The sequence below is a fragment of the Ptychodera flava genome, chromosome 5 (genome assembly GCF_041260155.1).
Source record: "Ptychodera flava strain L36383 chromosome 5, AS_Pfla_20210202, whole genome shotgun sequence".
Lineage (NCBI taxonomy): Eukaryota > Metazoa > Hemichordata > Enteropneusta > Ptychoderidae > Ptychodera > Ptychodera flava.
Genome location: NC_091932.1, coordinates 5019721 through 5044917, shown reverse-complemented (window position 1 = coordinate 5044917; position 25197 = coordinate 5019721). Strand labels below are relative to the sequence as shown.

The window sequence follows — 25197 nt, the reverse complement described above, 5'->3', positions numbered from 1 at the left end:
CGGAATAAAGAACAAACTCAATAGTCACAGCGCAATTTTTGTACTACAGAAATAAGTAACCTTAAATTTACCTATATTTAAATTTTAAAATTGCCACCATCTCTGTTTTAACTATATGGCGAAAAATAAACTATGACGGCAAAAAGATTTTTCCTGTCTGAGAGCTTTAAAATGAGCCCCACAAGTTGTAGATCAGAGTAGAACTGTAGGAGTTTGAAAGTCCCCGATGCGCATTCTACGTTAAGTGTGTTATTGTGAAAAAATCCCAAAAGCAGAGCTGTAGGAAAGCATCCACAATAGACAATTTAAAAATTCATCTCTACGAATGTCACTGAAAATTACGTTCAAGCAAAATATGTACATAAATTATTCTTTGGTTTTTAAAGGATTAACCAACTACAATACGCACAATGGTTTTACGGTGAAATTTGCTTTGACAGATCTACTGTTATTCAATGGTCAGCTCGAACAATTACTTTAACCCGTGAAATGTAGCGTTTTCCATTTTAGGCTTTGAACAGACGGTGACAATAATCACCTTCAGTTCCGACCAGCGTCTACAGTAGTCCGATAGGAAACTGCAAATAGTCAGCGCTGTGTGAATACAACCATACCTGCAATATTCACATTTGCACAACAATAGGAGAACTTCAAACAATAAATGTGTAGGATGGTTTTATGAGTACATGTTTTACAATAGCATATAAATATCAGACTTCAGCAAAACATTTTAACCACTGCAGTTTGAGAAAAGTCAAAAAGTGAATCTTACAATTCGATCACCATGCGTAGCCAAGTTATTTTCATGATATTGGCATCAATTCAGGTAAGTAATTAAAAAGACGTAACCTTTACTTTGGCATTCAACGTTCTGATGAAAGATTTGCAGATAGGTATAGTAATTAATTAGCAAAATGACTAATCGTTTGAAAAGACACTTTTGCGATTCCGTTTGTGGAGAGCAAATCGATTCATTGGTAGGCCGGAACGCGCCATTCATTTATAGCTTTATTAAAATGCTATTATTCAGGCAATTTCTTACGTGGTTTTAAGGTTATTCATAAAGATCAAACTTTATTTTACAATGCTTTTACATTTATTTTACTAGGTTTTGCATTAATTAGGCACCGTTGACCAGTGATTAGGGTGACGGACTCACTATCAAAGGATAGAGTTCGAGACCCGGTTCAAGTCCTGGTAGGTCCAGAGTGTGAACTCACTGTCGGAAGACGATGAGTTCCAAACATTAACTCTGTGCTGTGCCCCTGAGCAAGGCACTTAACTCCTCTGGGTACCTCATCCTGTAATTGGGCTAACGCCTGTTAACGCCTGGGTCATAGACTGATGGACTGATATATTATTAACGCGGTTTTTCTTTGATCAAAAATTTATCTTTGATCATTTGATTCAACAGTTTTACAAATTTTTATAACTTTTGTCTTGGTTCAGAACTTAATGACACATTCGGACATTTTATGATTGCGTTAGTAGGCAACAAATGATATAAGAATTTGAATTTTAATGTTTATCATAAAAAAGTAGAATTCAAATATATTTTTCAAATATTAACACATTATATAATGCCAATTTACTTGTTCAAAAATAAATACAATGGAATGATACAGATTTATTACAAGTTACCCAGATGTGATCTCTTAGGTGGTGGAAGTCTCGCAAGTAAATAATCGTTTTTTGAAGGTCACTGCAAATGTGAAAATAGAAACAGAAAAACAGCTGTTGTGATTCTCGGAATCGACAAATTGTAAGCTGTGCCTATGCTATGCTTACTTTGAAAAGTAGTGGCGACATCCGGTATATGGTATTAATTTTAAGGCGACAACCCCTCTTTCCTAGATTGATTGATTTCTTTCTCGTCTTTCATACGTCCATATACAACAAGGCTGAGAAAAGTAATAAGTAAAGCCAATAGCAGGCAATTCATGTGTGTTTTCACTGTAAAATATTAAGAAATATATACCTAAAACAATGTTTACAGTTGCGCAGTCACCGAAGTATTACCTGTATTTTACATAATAATCATACCGGACATGATATTTCACTTATTCGAGAAATATTTAGCCGAAACCGAAGAACCCGGTGAGCAAATGTAAATATTCTGTTTTTCTGTGTATTTTAAATATGAAAAACAATCATATTTGGTGGCTTTTCAGGAAATGTACATTACAATTTAGTCGTAATACTGATGATTCGTTAGGATTGCTTTTACTGGCCAGATTCATTTCCTTTGAAATACTTGTGTCATAATACCATGAGATAAGCATTTCTATACATTTTGAGTTTTCATCACTTTTCTCCCATGGTTATTAAGGTAGCGGTAAAGGCTATTTTTGCACCAATTCTTTCCTCAGAGTTAATGTCAAGTTTCAATATAGTATCAATATATTAAGTCCAAATTAACTCCCTTACTTAATTCTTTCTCTAAAGAATATAAAAAATTTTATATTTGCAGCCATGGTTTTGAAATATGACACCAGTAAATATTAAAATTTAATTTTTCATATTGTTTTACATATTTGAATTTAATAATAATTGGATAATACTTAGTACTACCAAATTAGTTATAAATATATTGACACTATTAATTGTAAGATGTGTACGGCAGGATTTGTAAATAAAATTTGTTTTTATGATTTAGCATGGGTTTACATATAAACAATTATTAAAAAATTCTTTCAAATTTCAAAATGTGATTTTTCAAAAAGTACTTCAAATAAAGGAAAATTGTGCCGTAGTCATCTTGTCTGTAACCTAGTTAATAGGCTGTAAAAAATCCATGTCCATATCTCATTTCAAAGGTTGGATTAAAGTGGCATAAAATTATGTAGGAAAACTGTTATTCTGTCAAAAATGTTGAAAACAAGCCATATTTGCACCCCTCTTTTAAAGTCACAGAGCAGTCTTTTTGGTTAATCTCACATTTCACACCTCTTCGACACTCAAAGAATCTAAAAACGTATTTACAATAGCAGTCACGCATTCTGAATGTAAGCACTGCGTTGTCAAACTTTCCTGAAAAACAGCAAAAAAATTACTTTCCTTTTTCAAACATTTTTTAAAAGCAAGGGGACCTCTGCCATACTTAATACACTAAGGACTCCCCAACTTCCTCTTATTTGGTCAGTTTTTCAGAAGTTTCAACGGGCTATAACTCTGCAATGCCTTTGACCCAAAATGTCTAGTTTTTTTTTATTCCACAGAGAGTGTTGACTACTTTTATATTTTAATAGTTTTATTGAAGTTTATAACTGACGCTCTAGCCTATACCGCCACCTTAAGTGGTTGGCTTATTTTCACGAAACGAAATTTTGAAACAAGCAAAAGTGAATGATAAAATGCTTAGTTGACATCATGATTACATGACTATATGGGTATTACTTAAATGTACCTTACCATTTAGCACAAAATAGCATCATCATATATTTCTACTCGTAAGTATAGGTATTCTTCTATACAAGCTGCTGTCTTACACGCGTACGCATACTCACAGTTCTGAAATTGCAGGCAGGTGGCAGGTTTTTTCCATTTTCTGCAGTTCTCAACTTTTTCGCGATTCAGTACTTTCAGATTATTAACAAAAGGTGAATCTTGAAAACATTTTCAATTTCTGTATATTTATAGAGATAGTTAGGGAGCATTTCTCATAGTCGTATAGTTGTGGTAGGACTCTTGTCTACATTTTCAGCCGTGAATCGAATTAAACATGCGATAATAAGAGAGAGACTCGTCATGAAAAAACGCACCAACAGCTTAAATATAAAGAACCTTTTTCACCTAAGCACACGTGAATGTAATTCCCTAAGACACAGAAGACTGGAAGATCTGCAGCGAACAGCTAATTCGGGTAAAATTTTTGTTCGATTTGAAAAATAGTATACTGTCGATTTGATTTTGAACTCAATATTGGTAAATACCATAAAATTATCATGAGTACATACAAATTTAACCACGTTAAACTTTGGATTCTAATCACACCTCTGTCATTTTATTTGTCAATTGCCAACGTCGTCTTTATCTCTTTTACAGATTTTGCCTGTCTTGGTAAGATCAGGTGAGTGCACAACAAAATACAAGCCTTCAACCAGATGGTCTTTCATTTAAATTTAATGTATTGGGCTCGACTTCTTCTTCTTCCAGCAATATTTAATTCGTTCAACGATTTTAACAGAGACCATAGCAAGTTGTTAATGATTTTGTCAAGTGTTATAATGAAAGTTCTCAAATCAAATTTGACCCAGACCAAACTCATGTATATTTCTTCTAAAAAGATCAAATTCCATCCAACTGCACATTCATAGACAAAGCTTGTATAATGTTTGTCGTTGAATACGGGTATCTCGGTTCTATTTCGGTAGATAGGCTTTGATGGGAAAGAAATGCAAATTGGGTCTATATGCAGTAAAACTGACAACGCATTTTGTATCAATTCGGTGTTTACAAATCCCCGCTATCACGTCCTTACATATTTTTTACTCATCGCCGTACCAGCAAACAAAATAGAATGTTCAATGCTTTAGACATCCTATATTGTTTGCTGGTACGGCAATTTGAAAGGCTGGACCTAAAATAGGAGAAATATAGAATATGCATTTTATTAAACATCTGTTTCAAGATTTTCTGTAAACAACAGACCAGCATTCTCACTCAATATAAAACAATACTCTACACGGATCATTCCATAGTGAAGCCATAATAAAAAATATAAGAACATGATGAGTCAAATTATACAAAAATCGCCCCCGCAGTGTTGAGACTCTTGTTTTTGAAAACAAATATGGTAAAGATTTATCAATTGGATGATAAATGCCGAGTCAATTCAACTCGATTCTCTGTGCAGTATTTCATTAAAATACAATCGGGTTAACGATGCGACTCAGGTTCAAAGGTCAATTTTAGCAATTTTTTTTTTATTTCAAATTTCGAACCACTGACACGTGGTCTTTCTTTTGGGGAAAGGTGTTGGGTCACATCGTACCGGGAAATTCCTGAAATATTACTAAAATGGCAAACTATCAGCTACACCACGTGCCATTATTTCCCTTTTGTCTTAACGGTCGCGGATTACCGGACCACGATATCTTTGATAAACACGCAGAGATTATGTATAGGCTTTGCGGTATAGTGCGCATGCGCTACCTTCAACGTTAGGCTCAGCGTTTTGAACTCCGCATGTATCGGTACGGCAAACACGTCGAGCAGACCAAAGCTGGCGCTCGCGCTCCGTACCGTCGAAAAAGCAAGCGAGGTCCACAAAAGCGGACCTGAAAAAGACGGCAACGTGCGCAAAGGTGGATTTAAATGTAAAACAGTCCGACTTTGGCTCATACTCCCTGCAATAACGATCAAGAATGCAGTGAAGAGTCAGATTTGGCCGAGGACGCAGACGATAACGGAGACGTGCTCAGTTCAACAACTATGAAAGTATTTGACACGCTGCTTTTCGAACATATTAGGCTATGCTGATTACATACCCGAGTCCAAAAATTAGACTGAGCGAGATGAAACTTCTGTTAGTTGCAATTATTTTATCACTCTTGCTGTACATGCTTGGTGTTAGTATCGTGTTCTTTTATATTTTAAACTCGAGTTTTCTATCGTGCAGTCTTTTCGTGTCTGCTGAGAAACCTTGAACAACACCGTACCCGACATCACGCGACATTTATGTCAAGGAGTTTCCCAAGCCAGTGCAGGAGTTCATACACACATAATGTAGATTCACAAGAGCAAGTTCACCGATCTGCTAATTTTTCGAAACGAAATGCAAATTTTTTTTTATTTCATGCCTTTTCTTTCTTTAAATATAACCCAAAAATTAAATTACGTCAAACGTGAATTGCGAGGGTTCACAAATGATTCTTGTGTGCGTGTTGTCTAAACTTATCAACTACCCGCAGACTCCACAGCTGCTAGCTGGACCTCAACACTGAACGTAAAACAAACCCGGCTCAACTTCTAGAAGTGCTGAAACTAGCAATTTTTGATATATGAGGGCAGTCATCGAAAGTTTGACTAAAAGTAAAAATCTCCGAAATAATTATGTGTGCGCTGGTATTGCGCAAGTCGAGTGACTCCACTGCCCACTGTAGACTAGTCGATACTCTGTCTCTCGGAACACGCTGTCGATGACAGCCTGCACTGTTCTACGCTACGGCGTGATTATTATTAGTTTGAATCAAACTTTGATAAAATCGGTACAAGAACACATATAAATAAAGTTTGAAAAAATAACACGAGTCAATCTCTCCCGTCGTAACGAAGGGCGACAAGTTTGCAGTGCGGTGCAAAAGCTAAGAAAATACGACAGACATTTTATGTTGTCAAGAGTTACGTGTGTTCGTCTCATCTTGAGGTAGGAAAACTAGCAAGTGACGTCCCGTTCGCACAGTGTCGGCGCTAACATGAACTTGACAATCACTTTTCACAAAGAACATGCATAAATTGCCGATCGCGAGACAGGAAGTAGACAACTTGAGTCAAGAACAAGTGAATGCCCGACGCGATCGCGCGACGACAGCACATAAGTCTCGATCGGATAGACTTTTTACGCAAGTTTCGACGTCTTCGTCTTTACTGTGAACTCTGGTAACCAGATTGTAACCGTTGAGACAACAGTATACAGTTAATATGCTAGTTAAACGTTCCAAAAATGGATTAAATCGCTAAGTACCCCTCTGTGTTTGTTGTGTAAACACCACCCACTGCTGGCACTAAGCATTTGCCAGTTCAGTGTAAAATTTCTTTCTATTTTCACACGATCTGCAATCCTAAACATATTCAAAATTCCCAAAACTGACTCTAAATATTTCAACTTAGTCCTGGTGTAAGAAAATTCGCAGAAAATGGTGCGCGAGTCGGACTTCTTGGTCACAATGTGTGACGCATAGGTCGTTTACACAAATCGTCGATTTTCTCAGTTCCGTTTTTGGCAGTGCGTACATTATTCAAATAAGTATAAGTCGGCGGCGCCTGGACAGACTAGCCTGATTTTTCACCTGTGGACAGTGAATGAATATATCTGAAAGACCGTGTCTCAGATTTCCGATAAAGGGCCTGGAAGTGAAGATATCCTGACAAACGTGAACAAAGGCCGATAATTTATGCAAAAAAACGTCAAGTTGACACTTTGAAGGTGCATTGTGCGAAAACAAAAGCGAATTTCAAAAATCCGGGACACGGTTTTTTGCCCAGTATACCCAGCCGTCGATTGCCGTAAACAGATCACCAAGGCCGATTGGAGATTTGTACTTACACTTTTTTGAGTAAAAAAACTAAAAAACACGTGTTTTTGAGTAAAACAGCCGTATGCGCACTGTTTTTAAAAAACTAACAAATTTTCTGAACTCTTCGGTGACCGAGCAGATAAAAAAAGTACCACATGTCGGGTGTGTGACCACGTCTTCTTTGTGAAAATGAGGATTGAAAATAAGTGACAATGAACCCGAGTCGCTACCTTAATTTCTGTTAATGCCACAACCGTCAATCATAAATGGGTAAATGACAGTGATATATATTGTATTTGTCATATTGTACCACACAATTCGTTTGAAATAATAGACTGATCTCGCATTTATAAGAAGATCAGTTAACTATCGGCCACATCACGTGTATGTTTTTGCATCCTTTGCTTTTCACATAAGGCACCATGTTTGTATATGTAGCACAACCAAAACCCTAACAGTTTAGGGACTGGACATAAATTACAGGGTGGGGGGTGGGCCGGTGTTTTTCGAAAAACCGCTGTGTAAAAAATAGTGACCCTTCAAAAATTCATGCACAAAAATTAGTGACCCTCCCCCTTATCCGTGCATGAAAATAAGTGACCCTCCCCTGTTACTCAACTCCCCTGTTACTCAATACCCCCCAAAAAAAACCCGCAATGTGTTAAAGACCCCCTTCTGACTTGCTATACTTTTTAAGTCGCCCTCCCGAAAGGAAGGCAAAATGTGGCCGATATAACGCGTTGTCCAAAAAATATCAAATCATATGTGTGTTATTCATGTAAATGTACTTTACTTGAAGTGGCAGGTAAAAAGTGCATGCCTGTACAAAAAATGTAATTTTTAGATTTTATCGATAATGTTGATTCACTATACATGTAGTCGACTATAAGAAAACTACGAACGTGTATTTTCCAGTATAAAACTAGCTATATCTGTTCATATACAGATGTTTAATAACTGATATAGATAAACTTGATTAGCATGGGTTGTTTACAAGTGCACATGTGAACTAGATATTTGATTTTTGAATTTCTGTCAAAATGTTGATCCACTATACATGGGAGTCTATGACAAAACTATACATGGGAGTCTATGACAAAACTGTCAAAAAATTTTCAGAATTAAAAATTTGCACTATTTGTGCATATATGGACCCTGAATAATTGACATAATTGTGCTTGATTAGAAGAGGGGTGTTAGAAGAGGGTGGTAAAATGTGCATCTGTGTACAATAACTTTGTTTTTGGAATTTCGCATAAAATGTTGATCCACTATACATGGGAGTCTATGACAAAACTGTAAAAAAAAATTTTCAGAATTAAAAATATGCACTATTTGTGTATATATGACCCTGAATAATTGACATAATTGTGCTTGATTAGAAGAGGGTGGTAAAATGTGCATCTGTGTACAATAACTTTGTTTTTGGAATTTGGCATAAAATGTTGATCCACTATACATGGGAGTCTATGACAAAACTGTAAAAAAAATTTTCAGAATTAAAAATATGCACTATTTGTGTATATATGACCCTGAATAATTGACATAATTGTGCTTGATTAGAAGAGGGTGGTTACACGTGCATCTGTGTACAATAACTTTGTTTTTGGAATTTCGCATGAAATGTGGATCGATTATACATTGTAGTCTATGAAGAAACTATGAATAATTTTTTTTAAATACAAAACTTGGCAAATCTGTGTATTTATGTATGCTTGATTATTGATATTTATGTTCTTGATTAGACTAGAGTGGTTACAAGTCCATGTGTGTGCAAGAAATTTGATTTTGGAATTTCACCGAAATGTTGATTCACTATACATGGCAGTCTATGGTGAAATCCTATGAATAATTTTTTTCCAATACAAAAATAGGTAAAACTGTGCATTTATGTACACTCAATTATTGGTACTAATGTTCATGATTAGACTAGAGTAGTTTCAAGTCAATGGGTGTGCAAGAACTTTGATTTTGGGATTTCACTGAAATGTCCATTCACTATACATGGCAGTCTATGATGAAACTATGAATATTTTTTTTTTCCAATACAAAACTTGGTAAACCTGTGCATTTATGTACACCTAATTATTAGTATTAATATTCATGATTAGACTAGAGTGGTTTCAAGTCCATGGTTGTGCAAGAAATTTGATTTTGGAATTTCACCAAAATGTTGATTCACTATACATTGTAGGCTATGAGGAAACTACAAATAACTCATAGGTTATCTGATCCTAAATTGTTATTCAAAAGTTGTTCGACCTGAAGCTTCCAGTTGTTATTGATGACACTATGCACTATTCTGAACAGTTTGTCTTCTGTCAATGTCCTCAAAAAATTAAAAAATGTACATACAGCGACATGAACATTTGACACCGACCTATACCCAATGTATTGTCAATGGGAGAATGATGTCAAATAAGTAATCTCCCAAATTGTTATTGAAAGAGTCATTATAGGGGACAGTTATGCACAATAGTGTTGAATAAGTAGAAATCATGACAACTTAAATCAATGTGGCTGCTTGGATCATCAATACATTGTTTATTATACCTCAAATTTGCGCCCGAAGGGTGCGCCGAAAATGGTAATGGCAGAAAATGAAAGTGCCAGGAGGTATTTTTTCTTTTTTCAGTATTCCATAACGTGCACATGCAATTTCAGCTTTGATGCATGAAAAAAGGTGACCCTCCCCCATAGGCTTGCACAAAATTTTATGACCCTTCAAAAATGCTTGCGCGAAAAATGGCGACCCACCCCCAAAAAACACCGGCCCACCCCCCCTGTAATTTGTGTCCAGTCCCTTACCGAAAGTCCGAGCTCAATCCCTCACAGACGTTCATCGCTCATCGCTCAGGTCAAAGAAGCATAATAAGTTTGATATAGGAGGCAAGGTTAATGTGCTCAATTTACAAAGTGGAATTTATTTCGTACTCAGAACGTTTAATATTATCTTGACATTTTGGGATATTTCTTCTCTCATATACTGAACTGTATTTGACGTTGTGCTACTTGATGCTGATATTCGAAGTAATGTTATTTTGTTGATCATTTGTCCACAGGAGTCTGTTTCTTACCTTGCTTTTAAAAGCAAGAGGATATTTATTATATGGGTACAAATTTCGTTATTGTATTTCTGTAAGGCCTCTAGTTTAGACTCTGAAATAACATTTATAAGTATCCTACTGAGTGGCCATGTACGACTGGTTAGTCCCTAGACTTCTTCTAGATCTTAGTTGTTACCATTAGCTATGTGTTCAAAGCCGCATTAACATCGCACTTGCATGAGTCCGAATTAGCCGGATTGCCCTCTTTATAATCGCTCTTTTGTTGGCAAGAATGTTACAACCTCTACGATAAACCATAACCACAGAAGTTTATAATATTCTGATATCGTCTTTAGCTCAGAGAACTTTTCAAATGAAATAATTTTTTCATTGCATTTGGATGACATTAACAACTAATTCATTTAATAGTAGCAAAATATTGTCAGGTTCTCAAATCATAATATATATAATGATGTTTATATATATACATATATATATAAATATATATATATATATATATATATATATATATATATATATATATATATATATATATATATATATAATATATATATATAATTATTACCCCGACAATGATTTAAAAGTTATTACCTTACAACCTGCACACTACCGTCTAGAGTAGCAAACCCTTGTTGTAGAGAACTACAAAAACTAAATGTTAAGAAAAGGCGAGCGCTGATTATTTTTGCCATGACACATATATAGATGATCTTATGGAAATGTAACTCTTATTAAATTCTTCCATCAAAGACGATTGTGAAATAGAATATGGCTACCGTAGACCTGGCAACGACTTGAACAATGGGGACAAAAACAATAAAGATAGCGCCGAGGAGTGTTGTGAAGATTGCAAAACTACTGAGGGATGCGTCGCTTGGACTCTGACACCAAAGAAGAAATGCTGGTTGAAACACACCATTGGCGAAAAGCGATCTCAATGTGGCTATAAAACTGGCACAGTCACTCGTATGTATAAAATTATTCAACTTTTTAAGGTTTTACTCGAATTTGCGTTGTGTTTTTACACTAAACATTTAGGTATTTAGTTATTGCTTCTCGGTACCGAGTGCCTTGTACACAAAACTGTTTTCTTTAAACAACGAATACAAATCATAATATGCTGCACTTTTTACAACATGCCATGCTTTATTTATACTCTTTTGTGTAAAGACCAAACGGAATTAACATTTTCCAATGTACAATGTCAATGTCATCCCGGAGAAGGGCCGTAAACATTGTAACAAGACGTGAATTCCTTTACATTTTCGAGTATAAAGCCAATCTATCTTTTTACGCTCTTTATACTGATCATAAAATCGTGAGACTGTTCATAAACGTTTACTCTGAATATCTGCTTTAACTGTGTATGAGAAATATTTCAAAGAATTGGTATATCAAAAACACACATAACGGCAGTTGGATAGACTTGGTACTGAATCTTTCCAATGTCAATATAAAGTAGTTTTTCAAGGTGTTTATGTCCGTGACATTAGTCCAAGTATGAATTATTTTTTCACAATCTGCCCTCAAAAGCAACGTGAGATACCGACTGTCTTTGTTCGCTGATGCAACAATTACTAAAGTAACAACAATAATTTACATCACTAACATATGGCAATGTTGAACAACCAATAACCAAATCCAATGGTATAAAAGAATTGTTGCAATTTGATCAAAAGAAGTAAGAGCACAGTCATCGTTAACATCGAAATACCATTTAATGAACTTGAAGGACCACCTTGTGAAATCGAAGAAAACCATCGCAGACCGGGCAACGACCTGAATGACGGTGATCAAAACATCAAAGCTAGTGCTGAAGAATGCTGTGAAGATTGCAAACATACTGACAGATGCGTTGCTTGGACCCTAACTCCACAGAACGCATGTTGGTTGAAACACACTATCATTGACGCGCAGGCAGACGATGGCTACCAAACTGGCACAATTACACGTAAGATACGGGACGTTTTAATTTTTTTATGATTTAAACCCGATTCGCATTTGTAAATCATTTTCAATTTACATATCAGCATCTCCTATCTCATTATCACATATGCTATGCCTGTATTGCCATTCTTCTATTGTTCAGACGGTAGTAGTACTGATATAAGCCCATATTTTAACAAGTGAAAATACGAATTATATTTTCACTGTAACCGAACTACTTACAGCGACGCGTACGCGTGACCTTCGCTGTATGCATGACCTTCGTTGGTTTATGTACGAATGAGACAAATGACAATCCGAAACGTCATTATGATTATGGTCAAAATTCTGTTGTTTGCAGTCACTTCATGGGCATTGCACTAAGGCACAAGTACAGTTGTACCAAAAACATACAAACAAACGTAGTGATTTGTATAATTTGCCGACACCTGTCAATTCACGGCCGGTCCCGTGGCAGTGCACGGTGCAGTGTTTTCGTGTTGTCTACGCTGCTGAAGATTACACCATATGGATGTATCGTTACACGTGAAGATATCGGTTGACAGAGCATCATGATAGAATCGCTTTACGACAAGTTTCCTGTTGATGAGCTTAAAGTATCTGGGTGGTGAATTACATCGTTTACAGTCGTAAATGAGCCAAGAAAATCCAACCGCACTGAAAACAAGTCATCGTTGATGACACAGTCCCCACTTGTTAATGAGTGCTTTGATTACAGGTCCTCAGAGAGGATAGAGTCCTCTTCATTAGGTCTGTGATAAAAATACTTTTGAATAAATTCGCTTGATACATGTCTGAGTTGTAGTTCAGGACATGAAAAAATCGTAATAAAATGGCCACATGGTGGCCATATTGGATCGAATCACAAAACAAATCAATGTGCATATGTATGACACAGGTCAATGTCCTTGTACCAACTTTGATTAAAATCGGTTGAAATATGCCTGAGTTATGGCTTTGTACATGAAAAAATCATAACAAAATGGCCGCACAGCAGCCATATTGGATGGTATCAAAAAACAAATTAACATGCATATGTATGACATTGGTCAATCTCCTTGTACCAACTTTGAATAAATTTGCTTGATACATGTCTGAGTTATGGTTCTGGACATGAAAAAACGTAATAAACTGGCCACACGGCGGTCATATTGGATCGTATCACAAAACAAGTCAATGTGCATATGTATGACATTGGTCGATGTCCTTGTACCAAGTTTGAATAAAATTGGTTGAGATATGCCTGAGTTATGGCTCTGTACATGAAAAAATCGTAACAAAATGGCTGCACGGCGGCCATATTGGATCATATCACAAAACAAATTGATGTGCATAGCTATGACATTGGTCAATGTCCTTGTACCAACTTTGAATAAAATCTGTAGAAACAAGCCTGAGTAATGGCTCTGTACATGAAAAAATCGTAATAAAATGGCCGCCTGGCAGCCATATTGGATCGTATCACAAAACAAATCGATGTGCATCTGTATGACATATGAAGTAATCCTTGTACCAAGTTTGAATGAAATTGCTTCAGGCATCTCTGAGATATCTGCGTGAACGGACGGACGCACGCAGGCACGCAAGCACGCACGCACGGACGCACGCACACACGCAAGGACATGACCAAACCTATAAGTCCCCTCGGACGGTGTCCGTGGGGACTAATAATCGCGACAGACAAGGTTGAAGGTGCACATGATATTTCCGATTTGTACCTGTCATTGCACAGGTCATGATCGTGTCTGGTGGCACCGATGCGGTGCGGGTTTCAGATAACAATGTACCATCTAGGGAAAGTCAAACTTTCGCTTAGGTTGTTAAAGGAAGTTTAGTTCTATTTAGGCAAGCCAGGAACGAAAATATACGAGCAGACGACGGAAATACTTTGAAATGTTTTATTCGTACTGCAACAAAATCACGAACGAGTTACGACACTACAGCTTACAGTGTACTCACTTCATGTTTTCACTAATCTGCTTACTGAGGTTGTAAATTCGGCATATTTGACGTCTGGGAACATGTATAATTCTTCGAGATAAAGTGACTGGTACGGGTATTATATCCACTGTATGTGCATTCATAGATGTCGCAGAGCTGCTTGCTCTGTGCTCTCAGCTGTTCATACTCGATAGAGTTTGAGCGTGGCGCGAGTATTTTGACCCGATTTTGGCGGCCTCATAACTTTCACGCAGGGATGAGGTTACGTATCAAAACACGAAAAAACACCCATTTTACAAACCAGCGCCTATGTTTTACATCCACCGTCATTTTAAACTAAAAATAAATGTTCTTCAAATTGTGAAAACCTGTGTCGACATCGTAATATTTAAATTGTTTGCTTTAAAAGTGCTCCATAAACCCTCCTTTGAATTGGAATGGCCCAATAGCGGAATAATATCAAGAAGTAAAACGGTTGTCATCACTCCTTAGCAACCAACTTTTTATAAGTACAGCCTGGAGGAAGCAAGGTCGATTTCAAGTTGATTTCGTCGCTAATTTCGGAGCGTCTGTCGGAAAACAGTCATAACAAAAGCATACATGTATGATAAAGGGGTTATTACACGAAGTTAGGGCGATACCGCGTCGTATTCGAGTGATGTGTCCGTATGCGCAACTCGTCAAAATACGGACACATCACTCGAATACGACGCGGTATCGCCCAAACTTCTTGTAATAGCCCCTAACTACCGCACTCAATATATGTGTTTCTAATATCATTGTGCTACAGCAAACATTGTGGGTAGGATAGGGTATATGAAAAAGGTGTATTGTTCGTAAAGCACATTAGCAAAGTCATTTAAATGTTATTTCAAATACTTTAAGGTCCAAGTTGTGAAATCGAAGAAAACCATCGCAGACCGGGAAACGACCTGAATGACGGTGATCAAAACATCAAAGCTAGTGCTGAAGAATGCTGTGAAGATTGCAAACATACTGACGAATGCGTTGCTTGGACCCTAACTCCACAGAATGCATGTTGGTTGAAACACACTATCATTGACGCGCAGGCAGATGATGGCTACCAAACTGGCACCGTTTAGGTAAGTAGCCATACTGCAGTCCGATTGTCTTTGTGAGGTATAATATTGTTTGTTAGTTTACGCGTAGAGTTTTGATCCAATGTCTATATGTTTGTCCTTCGATGTTTGTTAGCAATCATACTGAACTTGTTATTGGAGGGTAAAAGATACCGAATATAGTGTGTCAAAAATATATTGCAATTTTTGCTCAACTGTGTAGTAAATGTAATCTGCAGGGTACGATATGTCAGTAACCATTATCATCTCCACATAGCGCCCGATATGGTGTAATTTCAATCATTCGTTTATACTGTTATCTCTGTATAACATCGAACAAAACTCTTGAAGAAGGTCGACTGTTGTCATATGTAATCTTTTCTCTTCAGTTATTCCAATAACTTTTGCCTTCCATCTTTCAGAGATACCTTCTGAAGCTATTTACTGAACTTTTTAGAAATGTGTAAAAAGGTTCTAATCTTGTGTACGGCTTTTCATCCGAGGGATCGAATTTGCTCAGCTGATATGAAAATTGCTGTACTTATTAGTCCCCACGGACACTGTCCGGGGAACTCATAGGTTTGGTCATGTCCGTCCGTCCGTGCGTCCGTCCGTTCACGCAGATATCTCAGAGATTCCTGGAGCGATTTCATTCAAACTTAGTACAAGGATTACTTCATATGTCATACATATGCATGTCGATGTGTTTTGTGATACAATCCAATATGGCCGCCATGCGGCCATTTTGTTACAATTTTTTATGTACGGAGCCAAAACTCAAGTACCTCTCAACCGATTTTATTCAAAGTTGATACAAAAACATTTACCTATGTCATGCATATCCGTATTGACTTGTTTTGTGATACGATCCAATATGACCGCCGTGCGGCCATTTTGTTATGATTTTTTCATGTACGGAGCCATAACTTAGGCACATCTCAACCGATTCTATTCAAAGTTGGTACAAGGACATTGACCTATACCATACATATGTACGTCAATTTGATTCACTATATGATCCAATATGGCCGCTTTGCAGCCATTTTGGTTCATTTTACCATGTCCTTAGCCGTAACTCAGACATGTATCATAGGATTTTATTCATAGTTGGTACAAGGACATAGACTTATGTCATAAATATGCATGTCAAGTGGTTTCACAATACGATGCAATATGGCTGCCTTGTGGCAAATTTGTAACGATTTTTTCATGTCCTGGGCCATAATTTGGATATGTATCAACTGATTTATTTTCAAAGATTGTACAAGGACATTGACCTATCATGTCATAAATATGCATGTGTATTGGTTTCGCAGTCCAATGCACAATAATGGCTGCCTGGTGGCCATTTGTTAAGATTTTTATGTACAGAGCTATAACTCAGAAATATTTTTACCTTTATCATTCAAAGTTGACACAAGGACATTGACCTATGTCATACAAATGCACATCATTTTGTTTAACGGCATGTAGCAGTATCATGTCAATTATTGAATTTTCGTAATTAGTATGATATGTCAAGAAATACTGCATCAAATTTCATGAAACTTGGTATCGATGTTAAGCTCACATTGCTTAAACAGGGAAAAAGACACTGATAAGTGTCAAGTTAATTAATTTGAAATTGCATACGTAAAGGACTTTCGTAATTAGAGTGACATATCCACAAATACTACGTTAAATTTGGTGAAACTTGGTACAGATTTTGATCTCATAGTGTTGTAAATACAAATCAATGATACCTAGTGGTGTCAATTATATATCTAAATTAACTGCTAGTTTGCATTTACATAATTGCTTTTTGTTTTTAGGGTGAATGTCAAAAGTACTGCATCAAACTTTATGAAATATGGTACCGGTGATAATCTGTCAGTGTTAGAATAGGATGCAAAAATGTTTGGCAGCATCCTGTCGATTAAGTACTAATTGATTCATTTTAATGACCTTTTGTAATTGGTATGACCGCTTACATTGGTTTTATGTTTTCACTACCATGGAACATATTTTTGGCCACTAAGCCCCTTCTGCATCGCAGTATTTTTAATCAAAGACCTAATTAATGAAAGTACCTATTAACAAGTGGGGAATGTGTCATTGTCAATGACTTGTTTTCATTCGAACTGACCTGTGGAGTGTGAATATATAGAGAAATAAACAGAACACATGCCTTAAAAGAACTGACAGGGTCTGTATTTTTCATTGCATTTCAGAACATGTGTGATGGGCGTGATAAAAGTAAACAAAGGAAGTGGAATAAAGTATACTATATCCTGTATCTGATCACTGAATATATCGAATTTGCAAATACTATGCATACTGTATGCGTGACATTCTTAATCTCTGCTAACACAGCATACACTTTCAGGCTTTATTGAAAATAAAATGGTCGGCAATTTTCTCTAATGACCACAAGGCACTTTTTTCGTCTGCTCATTTGTCTCCCCTATCCCTTCGAAATGAAAGAGGTGTAAACAAAGTAACTGATCACAATCTTCTAATTACCAATTCTACAGGACAAAGGAGGAAAGAAGGGAACTCAGAGTGCCTTGCTCAAGGATGCAATGCTGCTGCAATCTCCGTATCAAAATTACCATGACAAGATGCAATTCAAAACAAAACAATAAAACCAAAACAATAAAACCAAGTCAGTGATACTGTTCATTCCTTTGGTTTTATTCCCACGGTTTCATTTCAAAGGAATGTTTTGTGCATGTGTAGATATCAGCAATAACGTATCCAACAGTACATAGTGAACTTTAAAAAAAAGTCAGCCTTCCACCTGATCAATCTTTGCTTACCTATTTAATTTATGATACGATAAGTCCTTTCAGGACTTGCTATAGACTTGCTCCAAGACTGTAGGCATGTAAGTATCAAAACATTAATAAATTGAATGACCAAGCATTAGCACCCCGTCACGCTGAGTTATTGGCTGTTGCGTAGATGGTTGGGTGAACGCCTTGGCCCAGTAACTCAGCTGTCAAGAAAGGCCTTGCGACTTGGGCCAGTCTGGACTTGCCGCAAGAGTGAGATTTCTGTACGACAGATTGTAGTGCATTCGAAAACGTGTAAAGTTCTTTTCACGAAATGTCTTCGATTAATTATCATTTGTCACCTGAATATTTGTTTCTGCGAAACAAGGCTTTCTGGATCATAAACGACATTTCTCAAAGTTAAGTAAACCTCCAAGCCCCCTTTTTCTGTGGAAAACACATGATATAAGAGATAGTTTCTAGTTTGTGCTTTTCACAATTAACGACACTTTGAACCATATGCAGTCAAAGCGAGACTTCTCCGGTCTATGTATGGACAGACTTGCTTCAAGATGATGACTAGATAACTACGTATCCTACTTCCTTGTCCATTTCGATATTGTGGCAAAGCAAAAATTAATGAAAATCGTTTCCTGGCTCCAATTACGAAAAACAAGTGTGTTCCACCAATAGACTGGCTATTCTCAACGTCAATGGGTAAAAGATGAAAAATTTATATGACACCTCAAGTTGCACTTTCTTGAAATCGGGCATGCGCAGCTGGTTGTCCGTGATTCAAATTTGGAAATAAAATAGTCAGCTTTACTTCTCTTGTGAGTGACAGTGTCCAAATATGACAGCAGTGAGAAAAGTGACTATTGCTTATCAGAAAAGCCTGGTCTGGTCTGGTCCCCTGCCCTATTTCTACCACAAATATGATACATATAAGTCAGACATTAAACTTGTTTTCAATATACGACCTTACCAGTGTCGAGTGCGCGTCTATTACCTTACCGTCGCTATCTCTGTATAGTATTTCAGAGAAAACAGTCAATATCTGTTAATTGCCCTCCCTATGGCCAAATAATAATAATAAATTGTGCTGTTCCGGTAACATGGTTTCCAAAAATGGGGTAGGTAGGTCGGCAGAAACTTTTATTCAAAATATTTTTATTTTTAAATATGCATTTTTCAGGGGTTCAGGGCGGTCAAACAGTGACCACAACATTTCAAGAAAAATGTATCATATGTGTACAAAAAGGAAAAAACATAAATGACATCCTCGCTCAGGCGAGGCACTACAGCTTACAGTGTACTCACTTCATGTTTTCACTAATCTGCTTACTGAGGTTGTAAATTCGGCATATTTGACGTCTGGGAACATGTATAATTCTTCGAGATAAAGTGACTGGTACGGGTATTATATCCACTGTATGTGCATTCATAGATGTCGCAGAGCTGCTTGCTCTGTGCTCTCAGCTGTTCATACTCGATAGAGTTTGAGCGTGGCGCGAGTATTTTGACCCGATTTTGGCGGCCTCATAACTTTCACGCAGGGATGAGGTTACGTATCAAAACACGAAAAAACACCCATTTTACAAACCAGCGCCTATGTTTTACATCCACCGTCATTTTAAACTAAAATAATGTTCTTCAAATTGTGAAAACCTGTGTCGACATCGTAATATTTAAATTGTTTGCTTTAAAAGTGCTCCATAAACCCTCCTTTGAATTGGAATGGCCCAATAGCGGAATAATATCAAGAAGTAAAACGGTTGTCATCACTCCTTAGCAACCAACTTTTTATAAGTACAACTTGTTTTCAATATACGACCTTACCAGTGTCGAGTGCGCGTCTATTACCTTACCGTCGCTATCTCTGTATAGTATTTCAGAGAAAACAGTCAATATCTGTTAATTGCCCTCCCTATGGCCAAAAAATAATAATAAATTGTGCTGTTCCGGTAACATGGTTTCCAAAAATGGGGTAGGTAGGTCGGCAGAAACTTTTATTCAAAATATTTTTATTTTTAAATATGCATTTTTCAGGGGTTCAGGGCGGTCAAACAGTGACCACAACATTTCAAGAAAAATGTATCATATGTGTACAAAAAGGAAAAAAACATCCTCGCTCAGGCAAAAATCAAATGCCAAGTAATGAACGCGTTATGTGACGTGTTTTTTCTTTCCTTTTTTACTTCCGTGTTTACGCAGCTCTAAAAAGTTTAGGGTCGGCAGGTAAAAAAAAGGGCAGGCTGTTTTATCGGAACAGCACATTTTTTATCAGAGCGATAAGCCCCCTGCATCGTTGATCGGCAGAACAAATTAATGAAGGGAATTAGGGAGGGCAATTGACTGATATGGACTGCTTTCTTTGAAATACTATACAGACAGATAGCTAGGGTAAAATAATAGGCGCACACTAGAGACAGGTGAGGCTTGTCATAACGTCTAGATAAATTTTGCTCGCAATACCCTGTTTTTTCTGCCGCTGGATGCGCGGCTAACGAAAACAGGGTCGGGTGTGGGCTAATGTTTCAGTCAGAATTTTGATTGCATATCAATAAGCACAGTCACCTGGCAAGATCCAGTGATCAGCAAATCAGTACAGTGCAGTAGCAAGCTGGAAATTTAGATGACGAAACATCGAAAGTTGAAGATATTTGCTAGGCTTCACTTTTAAGTCTCCGACTCTGTTCTTCTATGATGGCATTTAATGGTGAAATGACGATTATCGTCTCTGATTGCCTTTGGCATGTGCTGCAATGACTCAAAAATAAAGATTTTTCGTTTTTCATTCATTGTCGACATAGGATGCTTGGTTCGGGAAACTATTAAGGTAAAATTACTCCATGGGCATACGAAATCAAAATTATAGGGTAGCTCAAAGTTGGAAAGAAATTCAACACAATCACTGCACTGGTACTAGTGACCATTATATTACCATGCCCTGCCCGTCGCATTTTGATTGGTCGAGCTGAACCACGTGACTGACCACAAATACACAGTAAAGGTTTGTTTACATGCCCGTGAATATGAATAATAAGATTAACAACTCAAAGTATCGAAACTTTACACCTCAAACGTAAATCATAATCAGTCACAAAATAAAATGGAGCACTTGTAGGTCAAGTTGAGATACTTTTTTCTGAAAACATCTCCGGATTTGCCAATTTTTTACAGCGCGCGTGACAGTGCGTCGCGTATTGCTCATTTTCTGGGGCCCAGTTGTCGTTCGCTTCTGAAATTTTCGGAAATTTTGACGGTTTTCTTGGGTTCGCTGATAATATAATGGAAATAACAGACTTTGCTCTGACCATTAACGTTTATTTGTGGGCGCGGGCTCGAGGAAAGCTAAATTAACGGGCTCGGCAAGCCTCGCACGTATTTTTTGGCTTTCCTCTCGCCCTTTCCCACAAATAAACGTTTATGGTCGGCGCGTCGCCCGTTATTTCTATAATGACAGCCATGCTTACAATAGCTCATACCTGACCTAGTTTCGTCAACACCGCAGCCAGCGGCAGAAATGGGTCAGGGAACCAGACTTAAAATAAATGATACACAACATCGGGGCACAACAGAGATAATATGCGGTAATGAGCAGGTCGTCACACCCAACGAGCGTACTCTGTACCTCGAAAAACTCACCAGCTTTATTAAATAATGACCCTTACAAAGACAGCGGATTTACAAGACCTATAAAACTGCATTACAAGATTTAGAGAATAAGTTTTTTATGAAACCCCATAAGAAACATGTTTGAAAGCAAAAAAAAATATCTTGTGCTCACGAGAAACTATCTCGTGATCACAAGATCTTTTCTTGTGCGCACGAGATCTTTTTTGTGATCTCAAGATCTTTTCTTGTGATCACGAGATAATTTCTCGTGAGCACAAGATATTTGCTTGTTATCACAAGATCTTTCCTTGTGCGCACGAGATAGTTTCTCGTGAGCACAAGTATAATTAATCTTGCTTTAGTGGTTTGCCTAGGGAGTAAACTTCCAGGCCTTGCATTTTGCGGCCATACAGTTTAAAATTTATGTATCTAAAGCTCAGAGGCAGTATATGACGCTACAATTTTAAATGCCAATTATGTAATATACGGAATAAGGGATATTTAAATGATCTGATTTATATTCTCACTTGTCAAAAATTAGGTTTTAATGGCTTCTAAATTCGACTGCCGAGATCAACAATAATTGTTTATCAATTACACAGTCAAGTACATTTACTGTTATTAGTTGACAGTACTCTATTAGTAGTATAATGTGCTACCAGTCTTTGTATATTATTCCTTTCACTTTGATCAATGTCAAATTTAAATTGTATATATTCATTTTTACACATGTTACCTGATCTTATCATATAGTGAACATTAAAAGTGTGATCAAATTTATCATTTATTTGCAATCTTTAACTTTCAGCGGATTAATTTTCATAGCCGAAATTTTACTTTATCACTGATCCATCAACTGGATGATTGGCTATTTGTAAAAATCAAATTTTCAAATTTCAGTAAAATATAAGAATAGATTGATAAAGCCGTGAGGACGATACATTTTCTTCGAAATTGTCTCTCCGACAAAAAAAGTAAAATTATAGAAAAATATTTCCGCTTGTGCGCACAAGAAAAGATAATTAGCGAACGATGTCCAGTGCGGACACAGATAGGCTATTTTTCCGTTGTTGCTAGGCGTGTCTTTTCCAGATTCTGCCGTCGCTAAGGCGAGATGATGGGTGCCGCCAAGCAGACGCTAACTGACAGAGCGACACATCAGGTAAGCTGAGCTCAAGAAATTTCATTAAATTTTGACTTTTAAATTAGAAAATATGTGTTAAGTGCTTTAGTTTTAGTAGCTTGATGGTCCGACAGTCGATATGATGTCTTATGTTCCAAATATTTGACATTTATGGGACATACGGCAAGAAATTTAAATATATATTGTTGTGGGGTTTGGACGTATTCAGCAGAAATTTGAAAAATTAATACCATCGTTTCAAAAGTTAGCATTTCCGTCTCATGGGTTTAATTTGTAAAGTTATAGTAAATGTATTATCCTTACTTATCATTTAATGTACTGTAGCAAAATCGGACTTGGGGAAGATCAAATGGCGGTCTGAGAGCGATTTATTTTCAGATATGTATGAAGACCTAATTTTTTTTTTTTTTTTTTTTGATACATACCTAAAATGTCATTTATACTGCTCATTTAATGTCGTCTCATTCCATTTGTTTTCTACTTGTAGATAACAGAACATATATATATATATTATATATATATTGAAAAATTTGACACAGCAAGCTCAAGAAGAATGTTGGGTTTTCAATTAATTTTGCAATAAAATGTTAACATTAACGATATTCCTGACTGTCTTTCAATTTTATTGAGTTTTGGCAATATGGAAGCTTGGAATAATTGTTGTGTGTGTTTCAAACTTTTTTTCTGGTGTGTTACGCTCAGATAAATTACAAAATGCATGACGGAGAAATACTTTATTCTATCTGAAGTGACTACCATGACGATTAAACCAAAGTTTCAGCAGTCCTGCAATTTTTGTGAAGGCAATATATGTCTGGATGTGTGCTTCGACATAAGAGGAAATAATTCCCAAAATATACAGTAAAGGGTAAAAAACGCTTTTCCTAAAACATACCATGCAGGTAACTTATAATGACAAAGACTTACTTTATCAAAAACGATCATTGAAACAAGTTTCAAAATGGAAGCATGTTTTCTAAACAAGAAGGCAATGAAAAATGAAAGTCGTTAAAAACGATAGAGATGGTAAAAACATTGGTAGAGGGCGGCCTTAGACACTCGCTGGGTCATGAATTGTACAGGCTAGACGTATTTTGGGCACATTTTAAGTTAACATTTCCGTCTCACAGCTTTAATACAAAAAACAAGTACGGAGCCTTAAAGTTTGGTATCTAGGCTATCGATTACCGGCCAAATTTAACTTGGGGACGACAAGGTGCTGGAGTCAAGCGCTAAAATTTACGGCAGTGTGAGTAATTTTGAGATTAGGGACAAATTTTGTTTTTCAACATTTTGCCTTAAAATTCTGTTCCGCCCAATAGTTTATCCCTCTTTTTTGGTTGGCCTAGGGAGTGAAATTCCAGACCTTTCATTTTGAGGCTATACAGTTTAAAATTTATGTATCTAAAGCTCGGAGGCAGTATATGACACTACAATTTCAAATCTCATGCCAAGTATATAATAAATGGAATCAGGGATATTTTAATGATCTCTTTTATACTCTCACTTGTCAAAAATTAGTTTTGAATGGCTTCTAAATTCGACTGCCGAGATCAACTATAATGGTTTATCAATTACACAGTCATTTACTGTTATTAGTTGACAGTACTCTATTCAGTAATATAATGTCCTAACAGTATTTATATATTACTTTTACTTTGATCAATGTCAGTGTCAACTTTAAATTGTTCATTTTACACAATGTTACCTGATCTTACCGTAAAGTGAACATTGAAAGTGTGATCAAAAATTTACCATATATTTGTAATCCATAACTTTCAGGAAATGAATAATTCAGCATTCAAGTTTATAAATGTCAACATTTTCATGGGGGCCTAAGTTTTAACTTTATCCCTGATCCTTCGACTTAGTGATTAGCTAGTTGTTAAAAATCAAATTTTCAAAATTCTGTAAAATTTTAGAATAGATTGATACTGCTGTGAGGATGATACATTTTCGTCGAAATTGTCTCTTCAAATAATTTAACCTTAATTATGGTTATTTCTCGATTTTCAATTACATGAAGAAAAATGTCAATTATTCTGTCATAATTTTGTCAAGGCCTATAATCCCTTGACAAAAGGATCAAGTGCAGTAAAATTATAGAAAAATATTTCCACTTGTGTGCACAAGAAAAGATAATAAGCGAACGATATACTTCCTTGAGATCACTTGAAATTATCTCGTGCGCACAAGAAAAGATCTCTTGATCACAAGATCTTTTCTTATGCGCATGAGAAAGAGAAAAGATCTTGCGATCACGAGGTAAGATCTTGAGAGCACAATAAAAGATCTTGTGTTCACGAGAGTTTCTCGTGAGCACAAGAAAAGATCTTAAGAGCACAAAAAAGATCTTGTGCTCACGAGATGGTTTCTCGTGAGCACACATAAAAGATCTTGTGATCACAA

General features: G+C 36.5%; 1 protein-coding gene across 1 annotated transcript; it reads left to right on the top strand.

The window, feature by feature from the left end:
- Positions 1–667: 667 nt before the first annotated feature.
- On the top strand, positions 668–17689 carry LOC139132815 (uncharacterized). The gene is made up of 6 exons (XM_070699075.1): positions 668–826; positions 4045–4069; positions 11057–11272; positions 12039–12257; positions 15080–15297; positions 17484–17689. Exons 1-5 carry the CDS (start codon positions 785–787, stop codon positions 15295–15297), a joined length of 720 nt encoding a protein of 239 aa, XP_070555176.1. The 5' UTR covers positions 668–784; the 3' UTR covers positions 17484–17689.
- Positions 17690–25197: the final 7508 nt, after the last annotated feature.